At 52.8% G+C, this 18,919-nt stretch overlaps 1 protein-coding gene across 2 annotated transcripts; it reads right to left on the bottom strand.

The window, feature by feature from the left end:
* Positions 1–10,146: 10,146 nt before the first annotated feature.
* Positions 10,147–18,222, bottom strand: DUSP9 (dual specificity phosphatase 9). 2 transcript variants are annotated; one of them, XM_081564506.1, is made up of 4 exons: positions 18,029–18,222; positions 12,546–12,947; positions 10,931–11,380; positions 10,147–10,776 (listed from the first exon to the last, which is right to left on the bottom strand). In XM_081564506.1, exons 2-4 carry the CDS (start codon positions 12,910–12,912, stop codon positions 10,451–10,453), a joined length of 1,143 nt encoding a protein of 380 aa, XP_081420632.1. In that variant the 5' UTR covers positions 12,913–12,947; positions 18,029–18,222; the 3' UTR covers positions 10,147–10,450. The 2 variants fall into 2 exon arrangements, with proteins under 2 accessions (XP_081420632.1, XP_081420631.1); XM_081564505.1 differs by lacking the exon at positions 18,029–18,222 and adding an exon at positions 13,454–13,668.
* Between the last annotated feature and the right edge of the window lie 697 nt (positions 18,223–18,919).

Here is an 18,919-nt window from a genome sequence, read left to right as displayed (position 1 = left end):
TCAGCCTTCTTTATGGTCCAGCTCTCACATCCGTACACAACTACTGGAAAAACCATAGCTTTGACTACACAGGCCTTTCTTGGCAAAGTAACGTCTCTGCTTTTTAATACGCTGTCTAGGTTTGTCATAGCTTTTCTTCCAAAGAGCAAGTGTCTTTTAATTTCATGGCTGCAGTCACCATCTGCAGTGATTTTGGAGCCCAAGCAAATAGTCTGTCACTGTTTCCATTGTTTCTCCATCTATTTGCCATGAAGTGATGAGACCATATGCCATGATCTTTGTTTTTTAAATGTTGAGTTTTAAGTCAGCTTTTTCACTCTCCTCTTTCACCTTTATCAAGAGGTTCTGTAGTTCCTCTTCGCCTTCTGCCATTAGGGTGGTGTCATCTGCATATCTGAGGTTATTGATATTTCCCCCAGCAATCTTGATTCCAGCTTGTGCTTCATCCAGCTCGGCATTTCACATGATATACTCTGCATATAAGTTAAATAAGTGGGGTGACAATATACAGCCTTGACATACTCCTTTCCCAATTTGGAACCAGTCCATTGTTTCATGTCTGTTTCTAACTGTTGCTTCTTGACCTGCATACAGTTTTCTCAAGAGTCAGGTAAGGTGGTCTGGTATTCCCATCTCTTGAAGAATTTTCCACAGTTTGTTGTGATTCACACAGTCAAAGGCTTTAATGTAGTCAATGAAGCAGAAGTAGATATTTCTGGAATTCTCTTGCTTTTTCTATGATCCAATGGATGTTGGCAATTTAACCTCTGGTTCTTCTGCCTTTTCTAAATCCAGCTTGAACATCTGGAACTTCTCATTTCATGTACTGTTGAAGCCTTGCTTGGAGACTTTTGAGCATTCCTTTGTTAGCGTGTGAGATGAGTTCAACTGTGCAGTAGTTTGAACATTCTTTGGCATTCCCTTCTTTGGGATTGGAATGAAAACTGACCTTTTGCAGTCCTGTGGCCGCTGCTGAGTTTCCCATATTTGCTGGCATATTGAGTGCAGCGCTTTAGCAGCAGCATCTTTTAGGATTTGAAATAACTCAGCTGGAATTCTATCACCTCCAGTAGCTGTGTTCATAGTGATGCCTCCTAAGGCCCACTTGACTTCACACTCCAGGATGTCTGGTTCTAGGTGAGTGATCACACTATCATGGTTATCTGGGTCATTAAGACCTTTTTTGTACAGTTTTGTGTATTTTTGCCACCTCTTCTTAATATCTTCTGCTTCTGTTAGATCCATACTCTTTCTGTCCTTTATTGTGCCCATCTTTACATGAAATGTTTCCTTGGTATCTCTAATTTTCTGGGAGAGATCTCCAGTCTTTCTCATTCTATTGTTTTCCTCTACTTCTTTGCATTGTTCACTTATACATAAACAGCTATACGTATACATATATCCACTCATTTGTAGATTTCCCTCCTGTTTAGATCACCACAGAGCACTGAGTAGAATTCCCCATGCTATACAGTAGGTTCTCATTAGTTGCCTATTTTATACATGGTAGTGTATCTATGTCAACCTCAGTCTCCCAATTTGTCCCACCTACACCTTCCCCCCTTGGTGTCTATATGTTTGTTCTCTCCGTCTGTGTGCTTCTGCTTTATAGTCGACTTATACAGCGATAGTAACATAGCAACTGTATCTTTCTTTTGGTGAATACTTGTCTGGCACATCTTGTTAAGTTCTTTTTCTTTCAAACTTATTTTTTTTTTTTACCGAGATATAATTCACATACCATAAAGTCCACCCTTTAAAATGTACAGTTTATTGTTTTTTTTTTAGTATACAGATGGTCCCTGACTTAAAATGGTTTGACTTATGATTTTTTGACTTTAATGCTGGTGCGAAAGCAATACACATTTAGTAGAAACCATGCTCTGAATTTTCAATTTTGATGTTTTTCCAGGCTAGCAATATGTGATGCAATCCCCTCTCATGATGCTGGGCCATGGCAGTAATCTGAAGCTCCCACTCAGCTACTTGATCACGAGGGTAAACAACTGATAACGCTTATCAAAATTCTGTACCCAGATGGCCATTCTGTTTTTCACTTTCTGTTCAGTATTCACTTATATGAGATATTCAACACTTTATTATAAAATGGGCTTTGTGTTGGATGATTTTGTCAAAATATAGGCTAATATTAGTGTTCTGAGCACATTGAAGCTAAGCTATGATGTTTGGTAGGTTAGGTGTATTAAATGCATTTTTGACTTAGGATATTTTCAGCTTATGATGAGTTTATTGGGATGTAACCCCATCGGAAATTGAGGAAGATCTGTATTTACAGTTTACATCATCACAATCTAATTCCAAAACATTTTCATCACCCCAGAGGAAAATGCTGTACCCGTTAGTAGTAACTCTCCACTTCCCCTTCCCCAGCCCCTGGCAACGACTGATTTACTTTCTGTCTCTGTGGATTTGCCTGTTCAGATATTTTACATAAATGGAATCCTAATGTGTGGCTCTTTGTGTCTGGCTTATTTCACTAAGCATAACGATTTCAAAGTTCATCCACATTGTAGCATGTATCAGTACTTCATTTATTTTTATAGCTGAACAATGTTCCATTGTATGGATAGATCATGTTCTGTTTATCCATAGATCCACTGATGGACATTTGAGTTGTTTACACCTTTTGGCTATTGTGAATAATGCTGCTATGATAATTTCTGTGCAAGCTTTTGTGTGGACATACAGTTTCAGTTGCCTTATTTGATAGAACTCACCAGTGAAGACTTCTGGAGTTGGATTTTCTTTGTGGGAAGACTTTCATTTACTATTTCAACTTATTTGCTTGTTATAAGCCTATTGAGATTTTCCATTTCATTTAAAGTCAGTTTTGGTCATTTGTGTCTTTGTCCATTTCATCTGAATTGTCTTCATTTGTTGTCATAACGTTTGCCTTATAATCGTTAACATTTTTTAGTTCAGTAGTAATGTCCCCCTTTTCATTCTAGACCTTGGTAACCTATTTTTTTTTTTTTTTGGCTGCACTGCATGGTCTAGGTTCCCCAACCAGGGATTGAACCTGAGCCTATGGCAGTGAAAGCACCGAGTCCTAACCACTGGACCACCAGGGAATTCCGAGGTAATCTTTTTTCTTGATCAGTCTAGGTAAGATCAATTGTGTTGGTCTTTTCAAAAAACCAACTTTTGTTTTCACTCATTTTCTGTAGTTTTCCTGTTTTCTAATTCATTTCTGCATTTATCTTACCTCTGCTTGCTTCGGATTTACTTTGCTTTTCTTTTTCTAGTTTATTAAGATGTATCATTTGGCCATTGATTTGAGACTTTTTTGTTGTTGTTGGTATAGGCATTTAAAGCTATAAATTTCTCTTGCAAACAATATATATTCAATAGTTGAATCTTGTTTTTTTGAATCTTTGATTTTTGATTGGGGTGTTTAGACCATGAATATTTAATGTAGTGATTGATATGGCTGAATTTACATTTGCCATTTTGCTATTGGTTTCTCTGTATCTTCTGTCTTTTTGTTGCTCTCTTCCTCCTAGACTGCCTTCTCTTGTGTTAAACGTATTTTAGTGTACCTTTTTTTCTTCTGTTGATTTTTAACTATATGCTTTTGAATTTCAGTTGCAGTACAATATATATCTTAAGTAATCACAATCTACTTCATATTAATACTCATTTAATTTTGGTAAGATGTAGAGACTTTGCTCTAACACAGCTCCATTCCTGCCTACCCCTTTTGTGTTATTAATGTCATATATATTACATCTATATAGATTATCATAGAAACTCGACAGTGTTATAGCTATTGCTTTATATCAATATAATCTTACTTTTTTTGAAGAAGTTAGGAGAAGAAATGAGGAATAATAAGAGAAATATTTGTATTAACCCAGATATTAATCATTTTGGCTCCTCTTCATTTCTTCTTGTGAATTCAACTTACTAACTGGTATCAGCCTGAAGAACTTCTTTTAGTATTTCTTGTAAAGAAGTATAGTAGCAATGAATTCTCCCAGTCTTTGTTTATCAGGAAATGTCTTTTTTTAACATTTAATTTTTTAAAGGGATAGTTTTGCTAGATACAGAATTTTTGATGGATACTGTTCTTTTCTTTCAACTCTTTGATTATGTCACTTTACTGTCTTCTGGCCTCCATTGTTTCTGATGAGTACTTAACTGTTAATTTTATTATGGTTTTCTTCTACATGGGTCATTTTTCTCCTATTGCTTTCAAAATTGTCTTTCTTTGTTTTTCAACAATTTGACTGTAAAGTGTCTATGACTATCTCTTTATCTTATTTGGGGTCCATTGAACTTCTTGGATCTGATTAATGTTTCTCACAAAATTTCGGAAGTTTTGGTCTTATTTCTTCAAATACTTATTCTGACCCTGTTTTTCTAAACCCCCCACTACACATATTCTAGAATGTTTGATGTTGTTCCAGAGGTCTCTGAAGTGCTATCATTTTTTCTCTCCATTCTCCAGATTGTATAGTGTATATTAATATTGTTGATCTATTTTTAAGGTCAGTAGTAATTTCTTATGACATATTGAACCTACTCTTGAATACTTCTAAGAAGTTTTCATTTCAGCTATTGCACTGTTTAAAGCTATTTTCATTTAATTATCATTTCTTAATTTGTGTATCCATATTGAGAATCTGTATTTGTTGATTTGTTGTTGTCATCATACTTTCCTTTAACTCTTTAAACGTGGCTTCCTTTAGTACTTTGAACCTATTTATAATATGTACTTTGAAGTTTTCATCTGCTAATTCTAACATTTGGAAACACTCAGAGGCCGTTTCTGTTGACTGCTTTCCCTAATGTGGATCATACTTTATTGTTTCTTTGCATGTTATACAATTCTTTTGTTGAAAATTGAACTTTTAAAAAATATTTATTTCTTTGGCTGTGCTGGATTTTAGTTGTGGCATGTGGGATCTTTAGTTGTGCCATGTGTGATCTAGTTCTCTGACCAGGGATGGAAACTGAGACCCCAGCATTGGGAGTGTGGAGACTTAGCCATTGGGCAACAAGGGAAGTCCCCCCAAATTGAACATTTTAGACAATAGTTTCCATCAACTCTGGATTATGATATTCCCTTTACCCTTAGAAGTAGTTTTCAGTGTGTGTGTGTGTGTGTGTGAACTTGTTTCTTTGCTGTGTAACTTTTTTGCACTAAATCTGTGAAACTGTACTGCCTCCTGCTCCCACCTGCAGTGTGCAGTCAGTAGTGTCTCTGTTGAGTTAAAAAAACAGTTTAAAATATAAGCCTGGTTTTCTAGGGGCTGCCGTATATCTGTCCAACTTAGTGGCCAGTGAATGATTGGACAGAAACTATGTAGAAAGATCTCAGGCCAGTAAGGCTTGTGTGCTCTGATGATGAATCTGTGTGTGGGAAGGGGAGTTCTTTCGACGTTCAGGTAATTTCAGACCTTCCCAGAGTTTTCTTTCCCCTGACACCGTTGAATCTCCTACCTCCATGTGTATAGCCTCAGTGTAGTCAGGAAAGCATGATTAGATTGGGACCTCTTCATTCTCCAACTCGTCAGGAACATGTTTGCCCCAACCACATTCACAACCTGTCTAGTAGAGCTGAGCTGTTAGCCCTTCCCTGTTGGTCTGTCCCTGAGAAGTTTATTTTCATTGACAATGCCCCTGGGTGTGGATATTCCACACCAAATTGACTTAGCCCCCTTCAAACCTAGGCAGAGAAGCTGCTGGTTTTCATGAGCTGCCTTGTACTGGTAGAACCTCCATGCCAAACTGAGCTGGGAAGGATGGGAGCAGCTCTAGACCAGAATGCCACAGATTCCCAAAGTTTAAATTCTCATTTTATTATATACCTTTGGTTGAGTTCTAGATCATAAAGGTTGTATTTGTCAGTTTTGTCCAGCTTTATTGTGGGTTTTTTTTTTGAGGTTATTTGTTGATATACTCATTTGGCCATAGCTAGAAGTCCTGACTTTTCAATCTTTTCCTTTTCTGTCCTATCATTTAGATATATCACTTTTTTAATTTTTATTTTTGTGTATTCTTATTTTTTTTTGGCTGGGCTGCGTGGCATGTGGGATCTTAGTTCCCCACCCAGGAATTGAGCCCATACCCCCTGCAGTGGAAGTATGGAGTCTCCACCACTGCACTGCTATGGAAGTCTCTAGATTTCCCTGCTATGAACCGCTTATGGGTGGATTTTTAAAAATCTTGTCTTCAACTGAAGAATTTAGTTGATTTTGTTTAGTGATGTTTGGCCTAATTTGTAAAATCTTATTTTATGCTTTCTATTTATTCTAATGTTTCTATTTCTTTATTTTCCTCTTTTGACTTCTTTTGAATTGAGATTTTTCCCCTTGTTATTTGATATTTTCCTCTACTAGTTTTAAAGTAGTATACTCTATTTATATTCTTTTAGTAATTACTCTAGAAAACCTAACACGCATATTTGTCTTAACAAAGCTTTAAGTTAATACTGATATGGCCATGAAGGAATAACATGGTCCAGAATTTCCCTCCCTCCATACATAACTGGAAAAGTTGGCAGATATATGAATCAACTGTTTTAAGGTGGTGAAGACCTGGTGGTACCAGATAGAAAGGAAACAAATGAGGTGAACTCCACCACAAAGACTTTCTGACTGAGAGAGAAGAAGTGTAAAAATGTAACCTGTAATGATAAAGAATCAGCCAATCAAAACAGACCCAGGGAATTTCCAGTCTTTCATCCGGCATGTGAGGAGCCTGGAAATCATCACTTGATGCCAACAACAAGAAAATGTTGAACAAACTGAAAAACCAACAACTGTTTTTAGATCCATTAGAGAACAGAGGTCAAATGGCAAAGTATTGCTCACAAAACTGAAGAAACACACAGGTGGATACAGAAAATCACAATTTACCAGAGCAAAAACTTGTGAGTGGGTACAGTGTTGGGGTAGGAAAACCTGAGCTTTAACTAATGGTTTGCTAGTGTGGAAAAGTATGAGAGTTAAAAACTGCAAGGAGCCTATTCTTAGGGAGGCTCTCACCTCCTACACTTCTCTGAGTTTTACCTCTAGGAGCCCCATCAGGTTCTCACAGTGAAGACTGGAGAACAATCTCCTCATGTTTCTGGTGGGGGGAGGGGGGAAAGTTGACACGTTGAAATACACCAGAGCATTCTGTTCTTAACAAAGTCTGCTCTGAAGAAAAATCATTATACCAGAGTCTGACCTATTGGGGTTTTATTAGAGTCTAAGGGACTTGGGGGAAGGGAAATATCCAACTTCAGCCCCCTCTAGCCATCCTAGCCCACCTTGGAGAGGGGGGAACTGATAAGCACTTGCGAAGGTCACAACCCAGAAGCACAGGCTCACCAAAAGACTGAGAGCTAACCACTGGACTACAGAACACTTCCCCTCCCACCACACTTCACCACTAGTAAGTAAAGACCTCCTTACTGCAGCTCCTTTACCCACTACATCGTGCCTGGCTTTCAACCAAAAATTGCAAGGCACACTAAAGGGCAAAATCCTCCAGTTTGAAGAGACAGAGCAAGCATCAGAACCAGACTCAGATATGGCAGGGATGTTGGAATTACCAGACCAGTCATTTCAAATACTATGGTTAATATGCTAAGGGCTCTGATGGAGAAGCAGACATCATGGAAGAACTTGGCCATAATTAGCTACAAGGGAGGATGGGAAATCAAGTTTCTGGTTGGGAACCGAGATTCCCCATGAACCTTTGGAGATTTTACTTCTAAAAGGGGGAAGGAGAAATCCAACATAGATTCCACTGAGCTAAAATTGAAGTGTGGCCAGGGCTGCATTCCTTGAAGAGTCTCAAGGAAAGAATCAGTTGTCTTGCCTTTTCCACCTTCTAGAGACCACCCACATTCCTTGGCTGGGGGCCCCTTCATCTTTCTTCAGAGCCAGCAGTGTCCTATCTTCGAATCTCTCTCACCCTGACCCCTTTTCTATCATCACATCTCATCTCACTTTCCTATCGCCCTCTTTCCCTTATAAAGATGAAAATAATGGCATTTAGGGCCCACCTGGGTAACCCAGGACAATCTCCCCATCTCAAGATCCATAACTTAATCACATCTGCAGAGTCCCTTTTTGCCATATGCACAGGATTCAATGATTCCAATGAGGCCATCTTGGGGTGGGGGGCAGGATACTGTGCTGAAGACACCTGTTGAGAGCACAGCACCACCCTTCAAAAGTCCTGGGCCCAAATGGTATCTCCCATCCCGTGATTGGTGTCTGGAAAGCCATGGAAAAGTGTCCCAGGAGAAAGGATGGGCTCTGGCTCCTGGGTGTAGATGTCCCTGGGTCAGGTGCTGGCCCCAGAGCTGACTCACTTCTCTGGACTCAAGTATTCTCATCATTCCTGATCTTGGAGGCTTTCTCTTCTTTCCCTACCAGCTCAGCCATTCATGCAAACAGGTTTTTAGGTTCATTCTATGTTTTAGAGGTTCTGGACCAGGAGGGTGGCTCTGGAAACGTGGGCCACATTGCTCACAAAGTCTCCAGTGCCTTCTCACACCGCGCTTGTTTCTGCCCAACCTCCAGCTCCCTGCCACTTCCTGCTGTGTCTCTGTCACCAGGAACCGTGGCTTTAGAATGGCTGCTCCAGCTCCAGTGTGCAGAAGGCCCTGGAGGAGGCCAGAGAGGAGCAAGACCCCGCTGTCGCTTCAGGTGACCCAGTGGCCTCCACATGCTCCCCCGGCCCCCAGCCCTGGTCTCTGGAGTCCCAACTCCACCCTGTGTCAGCCAGAGGGCCGCACGTCGGGACGGGCAGTCTTCCCACGTCCCTCACCAGCTTGGGTCCTCCTGTGGCTCCATCTCCTTGTCCCGGGGCTTGGGTTTGACTCCGGACTGAGTCTTGGGGCTCAAGTGCCCACCTCTCACAGTCAAGCCTGGGTCCCTGCTCCCCCTGTTTGCCACCCTGGGGACCTGACGTCATTTGCTGCGTCACCAGATCTCAGTGCCTCCCTCCCACTCTGGGAAGCTGACTGTGAGCAGGAGGCCTCTGACTTGCAACTGCATGCTAGTCTGCAGCCTGCGTTCTAGTCCCAAGCCACGGGGCACGGAGTCAGAGTTCAGTGGCTTGTGAGTGCAGGAGGGGTTCAGCCAGAGGCTGGGCAGTGTGGATGCCAGATGGCATATGACAGTGGTGATGGGGTGTGATGAGCGAGTCCCCCGTGCACCCCCTTCCCCAGGCCTCCCTCCCCACCTTCTCCCCCAAACTCTCCAAGGTGCTCAGGATCTCAACAGAAACCATTTATTGAGGAAGAGGAACAATTAAAGAAAGCAACCGTGCTGTGGATTCCCCAGGGTGAGATGGCCTTGCCACAGGGACTGCTGGTCCTGGGCCGGGTCTGTAAGCCAGGAGGGTGTGTGTGTGCGACTGCTGATACATGGACACACAGACACACATGCACACAGGCTGCCCGTCAGGGAGATGTACTGCAGTGAATGACCGTGTGTGTGTGTGTGTGTGTGTGTGTGTGTGTGAAGCTTGGCCCTTTCCCCACCCCCCAATCCAACCAGGGCCGCGTGGGACCCACAGCAGCAAATTCCAGGCCGTCTTCTTCCCCTCCCCCACCCAGCTCTTGCTTTGAGACCCCATCTCCTCCGGCGGCAGTCTGACCACCCTCAGTCACAAAGAGCCCCAGTGATCCTGTCAAGACATCTGGGGGAAGAGGGAAAAAAAAAAAGCATCTTTTCAAATGTCAAGTGGATAAACAGTCAGGGCGCCAGATGTGCGGCCGGGAACCCGCCCAGTGGCTCCCGGCGAGGAGTGCGCCCAGACGGGGACGGTCCCTGTGGCTGCGGGGTGGCTGCTGTGTCTCCAAGGCCATGTCCCCTGGGAATCCCCCCCCAATCCCAAGAGGCCTCAGGCCCCTGTGGAGAAGCAGGGGGTGACTGTGCTGGTGGTGGTGGTGGTCCAGCCGCGTGGCAACAGGGATGGGGTTGGGAGCAGGTCCCTGTGGCCATAAGAGACCCACGCCCTTCCTGAACGGGAGACCCTGGGGAGGTTCGGGAGTTGGCCGAGCACATGTCTCCTGGGCCCTGGGAACCGGCAGCCACCTGGAATCGTCCCTCGGAATGGGAATCCACCCCTTACCCCCTCCCACCCCCGAAAAAAGAAAAGTAACAGTCGTAGAACAGGCAGGTTCTGGAGCGGGGTTCCGCCCCAAAGTGGCGTGGGTCAGGCCGGTGGCCCCAGGCCTGGCCCATAGGCACGTTTAATAGGATTCCCCGTGGATGTTTCCAGTGGGTAGGACAGGGCTGTCCCCACCACCACCCTGGAGGGCGTCCCCAGCCCCTGCCTCGTCCCACAGCCCCGAATGAGGTATTGTGCTCTCCCCATCCCTCCACCCCCCACCCCCTGCTTAGGCCAAGCCCCCTCTGGCCTCTTCCCCAGCACGCGGGTGGCTGGGCTGGGCACACCCGCTGGAGGGTGCCCTGGGGCCCTATGTGGCGTCCAGCTCGAAGACGCCATCGCTGGTCGGGGTGGTGAAGAAAGAGGGGGGGTCAGAGGCGGCCGACTCTTGCCCCCCGCTGCCTCTCTCCCGGGCGCGGCGCTCTTCCAGCCGCAGGCTGCGCTCGAAGTCCAGCAGCTGCCCCATGAAGCTGAAGTTGGGCGAGATGTTGGACTTCTTCCTCTTGACCAGATCGTAGGCGTCGTTGAGTGAGAGGTGCAGCTTCTGCATGAGGTAGGCCACGGTGACGGTGACGGACCGGCTGACACCCGCCAGACAGTGAACGAGCACCCCGCAGTTCTGCGACAAGGCCTCATCTAGTGTGGGCAGATGGGGGCCCCGTGTGAGATGGCCCTCCTCGGGGATCACATCCTCAGAGCTGCCCGGCAGCAGGGCCATCCTGGACTGGGCCCCAGGGGAAGCAGGCCTGGGGGGGTTGGGGAGGGAGTGGGGAGGGCGGAGTGGACTCACCGATGAACGCGATGGCCTCCGGAAAGAACTGGGACAAGTTCTGGCTCCAGTGGTCTGAGATGGGGATCTGCTTGTAGTGAAAATCGCCGTTCTTCTCGAAGAGGTTGGGGAGGTTGGGGGTGACATTCAGGATGTAGCGGATGCCCAGCTTGGCCAAGCTCTCCACGTTGGCCGAATCGCGGGCGCTGCCCAGGTAGAGGTTGGGCAGGATCTGGACAGGAAAGGACGGCACCAGCCCTGCTGGGGGGGGCGTGGCACCCTCCGAATCCAGGCCGCAGCTCATGGCATCACGGTCAGGCTCAGAATCCGCGTCGGAGCAGTCGGAGCCCAGGCACAGGCCCCCCAGCCCCACCACTGGGCTGGGCAGCGGGGCCATGCTCGGGCCCCCCCGGCGGTCGAGGCTGGTCTCACAGAGGTGAGGGCACTCGGCCTGGAATCTGCTGAAGCCACCTGGGAGAGGGGACGAGATGAGGGGCCCATTGAGGTGGCCTCCCGGGCAGCTGAGTGCTCTGGCTGGGGTTAGGGATCTCATCCTAGATCCTTCTGATGCCTGAAGAAGTGGGTGGGCAGATGTACCCAAGGGGCACTCTGGAGTGAGCAGCCTTGACCTACATGGTGTCCCAGGTGGTGTGCTTAGCCCTGGAGCCGGTCCTGCAGACGGCAAGCCAAAGAGGATCTCGCATCCCCGGGGCCAAGCCAAGGCAGGTGTGAGGGCTCAACACGTAGTGCCAGCCTTGGGAAGGACAGCGGGCATCAGTTAAAGACGAGGAAAGGTTCAGATGTGAATTGTCTGCCTGGGTGATTCCCAAGATCAGGGGCCAGGGTGCAGCCATGTCTGTGTGTTCTTCAGAGAGCTCAGGAGAGAGTGCAGCGTGCCACCTGGATGGTCCCAAAGTGCCTAAAAGGGAACATCTCCATCTCCAAGTAACAACTATTTTCCTCGAGCTGGGGGGGGGGGTGCAGCGCTAGAAATCCAACATGTTCTATATTTCTATATCCCTGCACATTCAAGATTGAGCAAGGGACAACAGTCCAATGACCCTCCTCAGTGGGGAGAGGGGTCTAGGTTCCTGGAAATCCTGTCTCTATGTTGGATCTCTGGGGCGGGGTGGGGGTGTGTGTGTTTGGCTTGGCAAGGAGCCAACATGCCTGTATCTGTCCATCACCCCTCCACCTCCCAGCTCTGCGGTGACCATGGCAGGCGGAGGGGAAGCAGGGGAGGTCTCTGCCTTAGCGGCTTCTCTCCCTGTCTTCCCCTCCCCCTTCCAGACCCTTCGGTAAGCAGGGGGGATTTGTCCTGGGGCTCTGGCGTCCTTTACCAATGGCTGAGAAGCTGGAGGAGGAGGCGATGGGGACACGCTGGGGTCCCAGGAGCCAGGTCAGATCAGATTCTCCCCATTTTCCAGGCTCAGAAACGGGCTCCCAAGAGTGAAGGGCTTCCCCAAGGTCACACTCAGAGGAGGAGGGACTCTCATCTCCACTTTGGACCACAGGAGGTCGGGCTCGTCCACGATCAGATGGATTCAGCTGGCCCTCCGAAGGTGGGGTCCTGCGCTCCCCGGGCCGCAGTGCTCCCCAGACGGGTGCCCGCCCGCCGCCCACCACTGGTACCTACCCTGTAGGTAGTAGGCCAGGTAGCCTTCCTCCCGAAGCTTCTGCAGCAGAGTGCCCAGCACCGAATCGGCCTCCCACTCCTCGGCCTCGGCCTCGCCGCGCCGGTGCCGGCCCCCGCCCTGGTCGTACAGGAGCACCGGGGCGGGAGGCGGCGGCTGCAGCGGTGGCCCCGGCAGGAGCGCTCGCACCGACAGGCTCCCCCGCCGCAGGCGACGCAGCAGCAGCGCAGGCAGGGCCACGCTCAGTGCCCCGCCGATGCGCGCCGACTCGTAGAGCTCCCGGCTGCGGCAGTCGAGCAGCAGCAGCCGCGGGCGCGGGGGCGACAGCTCCCGGCGCAGCCACAGGCACGAGCGGCCCAGACCCTCCATGGCTTCGCGGCTCTCGGCACGTCGGGCTTCCGGAGCTGCGGAGAGAGGAAATTCACGAGACATGAGCCTGCGATCTGCGCGCCCAGAAACAGGGCACCCGGGGTCCCGCGGGGGAGCCCCTCTATCGCCGGATCTTCTCCTGCCTCTCTCATGGCATGCCCAAAGGCACCACCCTGCGCCCCAAGAAAAACGCCCCAGGCAGCCACTCGAGTGCCCCACCGGAGAAGGGAAATGCGAGAGGTGCCCCAGCCGAGGAAGGCTGGGTGTCCGACGGCCCGCTTCGAGAGCCGCTAGGGTCCCTCCTGGCCCCTCGGAGGGGCTCAGGCCCCTTCCTGCGTCTCTCATGCCCGCGATCACTCCCTGCTTTCCAGCTTCCGACTGGGGGGACCGCGTGCGCGGGGGGAAGAGGGGCTCTAGGCCGAGATCGTCCCCACGGCCCGCCATGGCCGGGGAGGCATAGGCGGTGCCCAGGCGCTGGCCCTCGGCAGGCGGGACCTCTCGGGGCTGCCCGACTCCACCCGGAGAAAACAAAAGGAGAGACCTGGAGCGTGATCCCGCGGCGAGCGATCGCTCGCGGATGTCCCGGACACAGCCACCGCGGCTCGAGGGGCGTCGTTCCCGGGCTGGGTTGCCCCGGCCCCGGCCACTGGGAAGAGGGAAGGATGGCAGAAAGAGCGTGCCGCACGTGGAGACAAGTCCACTGCCCCCCGCGCGCACCAGCAGCTTCCTGGCACTGCGACCGAGCTTCCCACCTTGGAAGCCAGCTGCCTTTGGACGTGGAGTTGCCTTTGGAGGGGCGGGGCGGCGGGGGCGGGCTCAGGGGGGCCAGCGAACCAACGAGTGCCCTCGAAAGCCAGTGAGTGGGCCCCTGCAAGTGGCGCGCTGGGCTGGGGCTTCCACCCAAGCGGGACAGGGCCAGGGGCAGAGGCCAAGGGCAGGTCAGGGGCCCAGCAGGGGACCAGCTGCAGCTCCCCTGGCCGGCGCCAGCCAGGCCCCTGGAGGCAGGGGGAGGGGTGTGGACAAGAGCCCAGTGCCCCCGCCCCTGGACCATCTCGTCCTGGGACTGGACTTTAGTGGCTTCATCCATATAACAGGCTCATCACTGCGGCTGCCAGGGAAATGGTGGAGGGGAAAAGGAAGCGGAACCACAAATCCACTGCTGCCTTCTGGCCAGAACTTGGCCCATGGCTAGCTGGAAGGCTGGGCAGGCAGAGGGCAGCTTCGGGGCACCCCAGTAGCTTCATTGGCATGAGCCAGGCCAAAGACTTCAAGAGCCCTGCCCTACTGATCCTGGGAGTCAGCCTGGCTTCTCGGGCTGCCTCCTCCCTAGTCAAGAGTCAAGGCATTTGCACCTAAATGTCTCTCACTTCTGTACTGTCCCCTCCGCCCCCTGTGCTGGCCCAGGTCGCCATCAGAGCTTTCAAAGCCCTCTCCCCATCTCCAGGCCTGTTTGCCTCAACTCCCCTTAGCCTTGCCCTGCAGCAAAGGCCCCACGGTGGCCTCCAGAACCTTCCATGGACACAGGATGGTGAACCGGCAGGACATACTTGGGCCCTTGCTTGCAAGGCACTCCCAGGCCAGCAGGACAAGCCAGTAATAAACTGAGGAACTGAACGAGGGAATACCAGGTGTGATAAATGCTGAGACAATGAAATGAGGTGGCAGAGCTTTCTGAAAAGTCTGGTCTATGTCCCTTTTTTTCTTTCTTTTTTTTTTTGCTTAAAGCCCTAAAGCAAATAGGCCAGTTGAAGGAAGGTGTACAGCAGATAAGAGAAAGCTCATACAAATTAATCAAGAGGTTGAGACTCCTATAGGTACATGGGCAAGGAACCAGAAAAGACTGCATGAAGGAGCACATTCAACTGGTGCAAGGCGTTTGGAGAAAGGTGCAACTTCAGGCATGGGGAGGAAAACAAATGTAAAAGCCCAGCTAACAATGATAGAAAACAAGGTAACACTTCCCGCTTGTTACACTAGTAAAATGTTCTCAGACTGAGAACACCCAGAGCTGGCATGGCTGCTGTGAGATGGGCGTGCTGCTCTGTTGCTGATTGCTAGAGGTATGCTGGTGTGGCTTTTTCAGAAATTAACTTGGCAATATACATCCAGAGCTGGGAAGAACTCCACAATGGGAATCTATCCCAAGGAACTAAGTAAACAAAGGTAGAGCTATGCACACAGGATGGGTACCATAAGAGAGGTAACTAAGGAGTGAAAGGTGCAAAACTGCTGAAGGGTCACTGATCAGATCATAAAGTAGGATGGGAAAATGCAGGAGGTATTGCTAGGAAGAGGGCAGGTCACAGAGAGCCAGGTTGCCTCAGAGGGCCTCTGGTTGCCCCTTCCTGCCCTGCCTCCCTTCCCAGCCCAGTGGGCCACCAGGCTAGGACTTGTCTCCAGCCACACTCCACCATGTCTTGGTCTCTGGGATGAATCCCATCACCTGCCTCCAGGGGCCGTGGGCAACTGGCCTGGGTCCTCTCGCCCCTAGCCTGGACTGCCTCCTCTGCAGCCTGTCCTGATTCTATTCCTTCTTCACTCCCCCTCCCCCTGGTTTCTGTCTCCCTCCTCTCTGCTCCAGACCTCAGTTCCCTGAGGTTACCAGCTGGGCTGGAGCAGAGTTGGGGGGGTTGTGTGTGTGCATTTCGTTTCTCTCACATCCCAGTTCCCACAGGCAGAGGTGGGAAGCCACCAGCCCCAGGGGGCTCCCTCCAGGCCTGCTGCAGCTGTGGGCAGGACCCCAGACTGGGCCGGGGTTGAAGGTACCCAGGGGTTCCGGGATGTGCCAGCCTGGTGTGTCTGGCTTGGCCAAGTCACCAGAGTGGGGGTGGCTGCCCTGCGTGGGGAGGTAGAGAGAGACACGTGCCTGCTCCTGCCAAGTGCTACCGACTCAGGGGGTTGGAGAGAGGGTCACCCACCCCGCGGGAGGCAGGAGCTCCTGCAGTGCCAAGGCCTGCTTTCTGGAGGGGGCTCCCTGGGGGAGGGGACCAGGGTCAGGCCAGGGAGGCAGATTCTGCCCCTGGGCGGGGGTCGTGCGGGTCTGCCCCTTGCCCAGACCCCTGCTGGTCAGCCACGAGGGAGTGAGCCTTCAGGGGGGCGTTCAATTACCAAAGTGCTCGCTGCCCAGCGCCAGCAGCACCCGCTGCGCCAGCAGCAGGAAGACACCCTGGAACCTGTTGCCACCTCCGCAGTGCAGGGCTGAGTGCCGCCAAGCCCCCCCTCCCCCGACCCTCGCCGGGCCCCCCGCAGCGCCGGCTGGGGGGAGGGCGCCGACCCCGGGCCCCGCACCCACTCCCCAGGCGCGCGCCGGGTCCTCGCCAGGCCCCTTCAAGCAGGCGGAGCCCGGCCGCGCGCTTCCCGTAGGGTGGGCGCTGCGCGCGCCGCCCGCCCCCCACACCCCCCGCTCCTGCCGGGCGCCCCTGGCTTCCGCCCAGCCCAAGCAGTGCCCCTCGGAGGCCGAGGAAACGCTGCTGCCCGTAGGCCTTGAGCACGCTGCGTGTGCGCCCCTGGGGCCCGGGAGCCTCCCGAGAGCAGCGCCCTGCCTGCCCCCCCACGCCCGCCCCCACCCCCAAACACTTGGGTCCCTCCGGCCCCAGTGGCGGCAATTGGGCCGTCTGGCCCGGTTAGAACTCCCAGCCACAGCACTCCGGCCAAATCCAGTGTCTTTTCCTCCACATCCACTTTCCGCCGGGGATGGCTTTCTGCTTTGCCGGCTCGGCCTCCTGGCGGGACTGGGAGTTCCTCCAAGGCAGGAGCGGGTGTGTGCCCAGCCCGGAGCTGGCCCCAGCCCCCAAGGGAAGGGCCTGGCACGCGGTGCTCACGGAAGAAATGCTCGTGAACAAAGAACGCATGAATGAATGAAACCAATTGTTGCACCAGGGAGCCCGGGGGGTGGCCGCTCCTGCTTTCTCCCTCAGCGAGTCACACACCCAGACACGCAGAAGCACACGTGTGCACGCGGTCCCCCTCACGCCCCCCACTGCACGGGCAGGCGGGCACACACACACACACACACACGCACATACGCACTTCGACTCCTGCCTGCAGGAAAGCCACCTACTACGTGCGTGCCAACACCTGGGGATCCTTTGGCCGCATCTGGGTGGCTTCCATCTCAATTCCTTCCTCTCCCTCGCCCTCCCCCATCTAAGTACGGTACCTCGCACCCCCAGTGCCTTCCTTATCTCTTAGGGACTAGGCCAAGTCAGTTGCTGGGGAGACTCGGGGTCTGTTTAGGGAGCCACCTGGGGGGCCTCAGGGTTGTGAGCCACTGCTGCAAAGGCGAGCCAGAGGTGCCTGGCAGAGATGCCACCAAATGCTGCAGCCTCCATAACCCGTGTGCCAGGTGTTGGAGGGTGCTTGGTGGGAGGGACTGAGATGTGTTAGAGGATGCGGAGGGCTATGTGCCATGGGGGCAGGCCAGGGTGCCCAAAAGCCAGAATCCCGCAGGTGTGCACACATGTTGGGGGTGTATGAGGTGCGGGCCTGGGGAGCCAGCTGGGCTTCAGAAGTGCCGTGTCGGCTTCTGGGTGGGGGTTCCTGTTGGGGCTTCATCCAGGGGTGGGTGGATGGCAGCGTCTCTGGGCTGGGAACGTGGGTGGGGTGTCTGTGATGAGCATATGGGGAGTTGGAGATGGTGCGGGCCGGCGAGGGGAGCTGTGTTGGTGCAGATATCCCAGGGATGTGTTGGATATCTATGTGTGTGTGTGTGCGCGTCTGTGTGTGTGTGCGGTGTGTGAATGCGCGCTCGCGCGCGCTCGCGCGCGCCTGGGTGTGTACTGAGGCGTGGCAGCGTCTGGGATGGGTGCTGGCCTGAGTTGGGGACAGTAGTCGATGGTGACTTAGCGGCTGCCGGGGTGTGTACTGCAGGGCCCTGGGTCCGCGGTGCACGGTTTGTGCACGCGCGTGTAAGTGTCAGGGGGTGTGCGTGGCCATGGACACGGGAGGTGCATGGGCGGGCGGACTGAGTGGGTCTCCCAGGGGCGCGTGCATCGGCCTGGCGGGGTGCGCGCTGGCGAGACTTTGGGGGCGCAGGGCAGAGGCGCACACACGTCGGGGGGGCGGCCAGGCGGGGTGGGGGTGGGGTGGGTGCCCGGGCGCCGCGTGCCCCGCTCACCTCCGTTCCGCTCGGCTTCCTGCGCCGGCTCCGCGCGTCGCGGCCGGGAAGTTTCTGAAAGCCGGGCCGGCGGGAAGCGCCACCGCCGCGGACGCCGCGCGCCACCGGAGCCTCGGGCGGCGGCCTCGCCTGGAGCCGAGGGGCCGCTGCCGCCGCCGCCGCCGCCGCCGCCGCCGCTGCGGAGGGAAACTCCAAATCCCGCCTCCGCCGCCGCCGCCTCCTCCCCTCCCGCCGCCGTCTTCTCCGCCCCCTGCCCAGGAGGGGCAATGTCGCCGGCGGCGGCGCGAGAGGAGGGAGCGGGGAGGGGCCGCGGCCTGCCAGGCGTCTGCTCCCACCTCCCCCGCCCGCCTGCCTCCCACCTGCCGCCCGCTGCCCGCTCTGCCCCCGGCGGCCCCTCTCGGGGGGGGGGGATGCCCCCTGCGGCCCCGGTCCCTAGCCGCCTCGCCGCGGGGGTCTCCGAGCCTGGGCCGTAGGAGTCGGGTGGGAGGCCCTGACCTCGGTCGGGCCTGAGCTGGGCTGCCTGGAACAGTCCGCCCTGGCACTCCTGCGGCCATCGAGGACCGGGCACAGCTCGGCCCCCGGGGCCACCTCCTGATGCCCCAGGGGCTGAGGTGTAAGGTCCCGGTGAGAGCATCTCAAGTGCCCAACCAGCGGTCCCCCGACTCCTGTCTTCTACCATCCTCACGTATCAGATTCTGGCTCCTGGAGCTTTGGGGCCTGAGTGTCTGGAAGGGATGCAGCCAGGACGGTGCGGGTAGGGCAGGGAGGGGGTGCTGTCTGCAGGCCTGGGGTGCTTTCCTCCGGCCCTCGGGCCAGGCCCCCCCCCATCATGATCCTCCTTTGGTTTTTACAACCATCTGGGAGTTGGAAGAGACGGTTCCCCTGCTATAG

This window comes from Giraffa tippelskirchi, chromosome X (assembly GCF_054371585.1).
Source record: "Giraffa tippelskirchi isolate mGirTip1 chromosome X, T2T-mGirTip1v1.2.pri, whole genome shotgun sequence".
Taxonomy (NCBI): Eukaryota; Metazoa; Chordata; class Mammalia; order Artiodactyla; family Giraffidae; genus Giraffa; species Giraffa tippelskirchi.
Note: the sequence above shows the minus strand (reverse complement) of the source record. Positions and strands in the feature narration are given on the sequence as shown.

What these genes read in the sequence shown, in the direction of transcription:
- DUSP9 (XM_081564506.1), bottom strand. Translation starts at nt 12,912, where the DNA reads ATGGAGGGTCTGGGCCGCTCGTGCCTGTGGCTGCGCCGGGAGCTGTCG. An exon ending in CCTGGCCTACTACCTACAGG is followed by an intron (nt 11,381 to 12,545) that starts GTAGGTACCAGT and finishes CCCCTCTCCCAG; the next exon opens with GTGGCTTCAGCAGATTCCAG. An exon ending in GGAGGCCATCGCGTTCATCG is followed by an intron (nt 10,777 to 10,930) that starts GTGAGTCCACTC and finishes TGCCCACACTAG; the next exon opens with ATGAGGCCTTGTCGCAGAAC.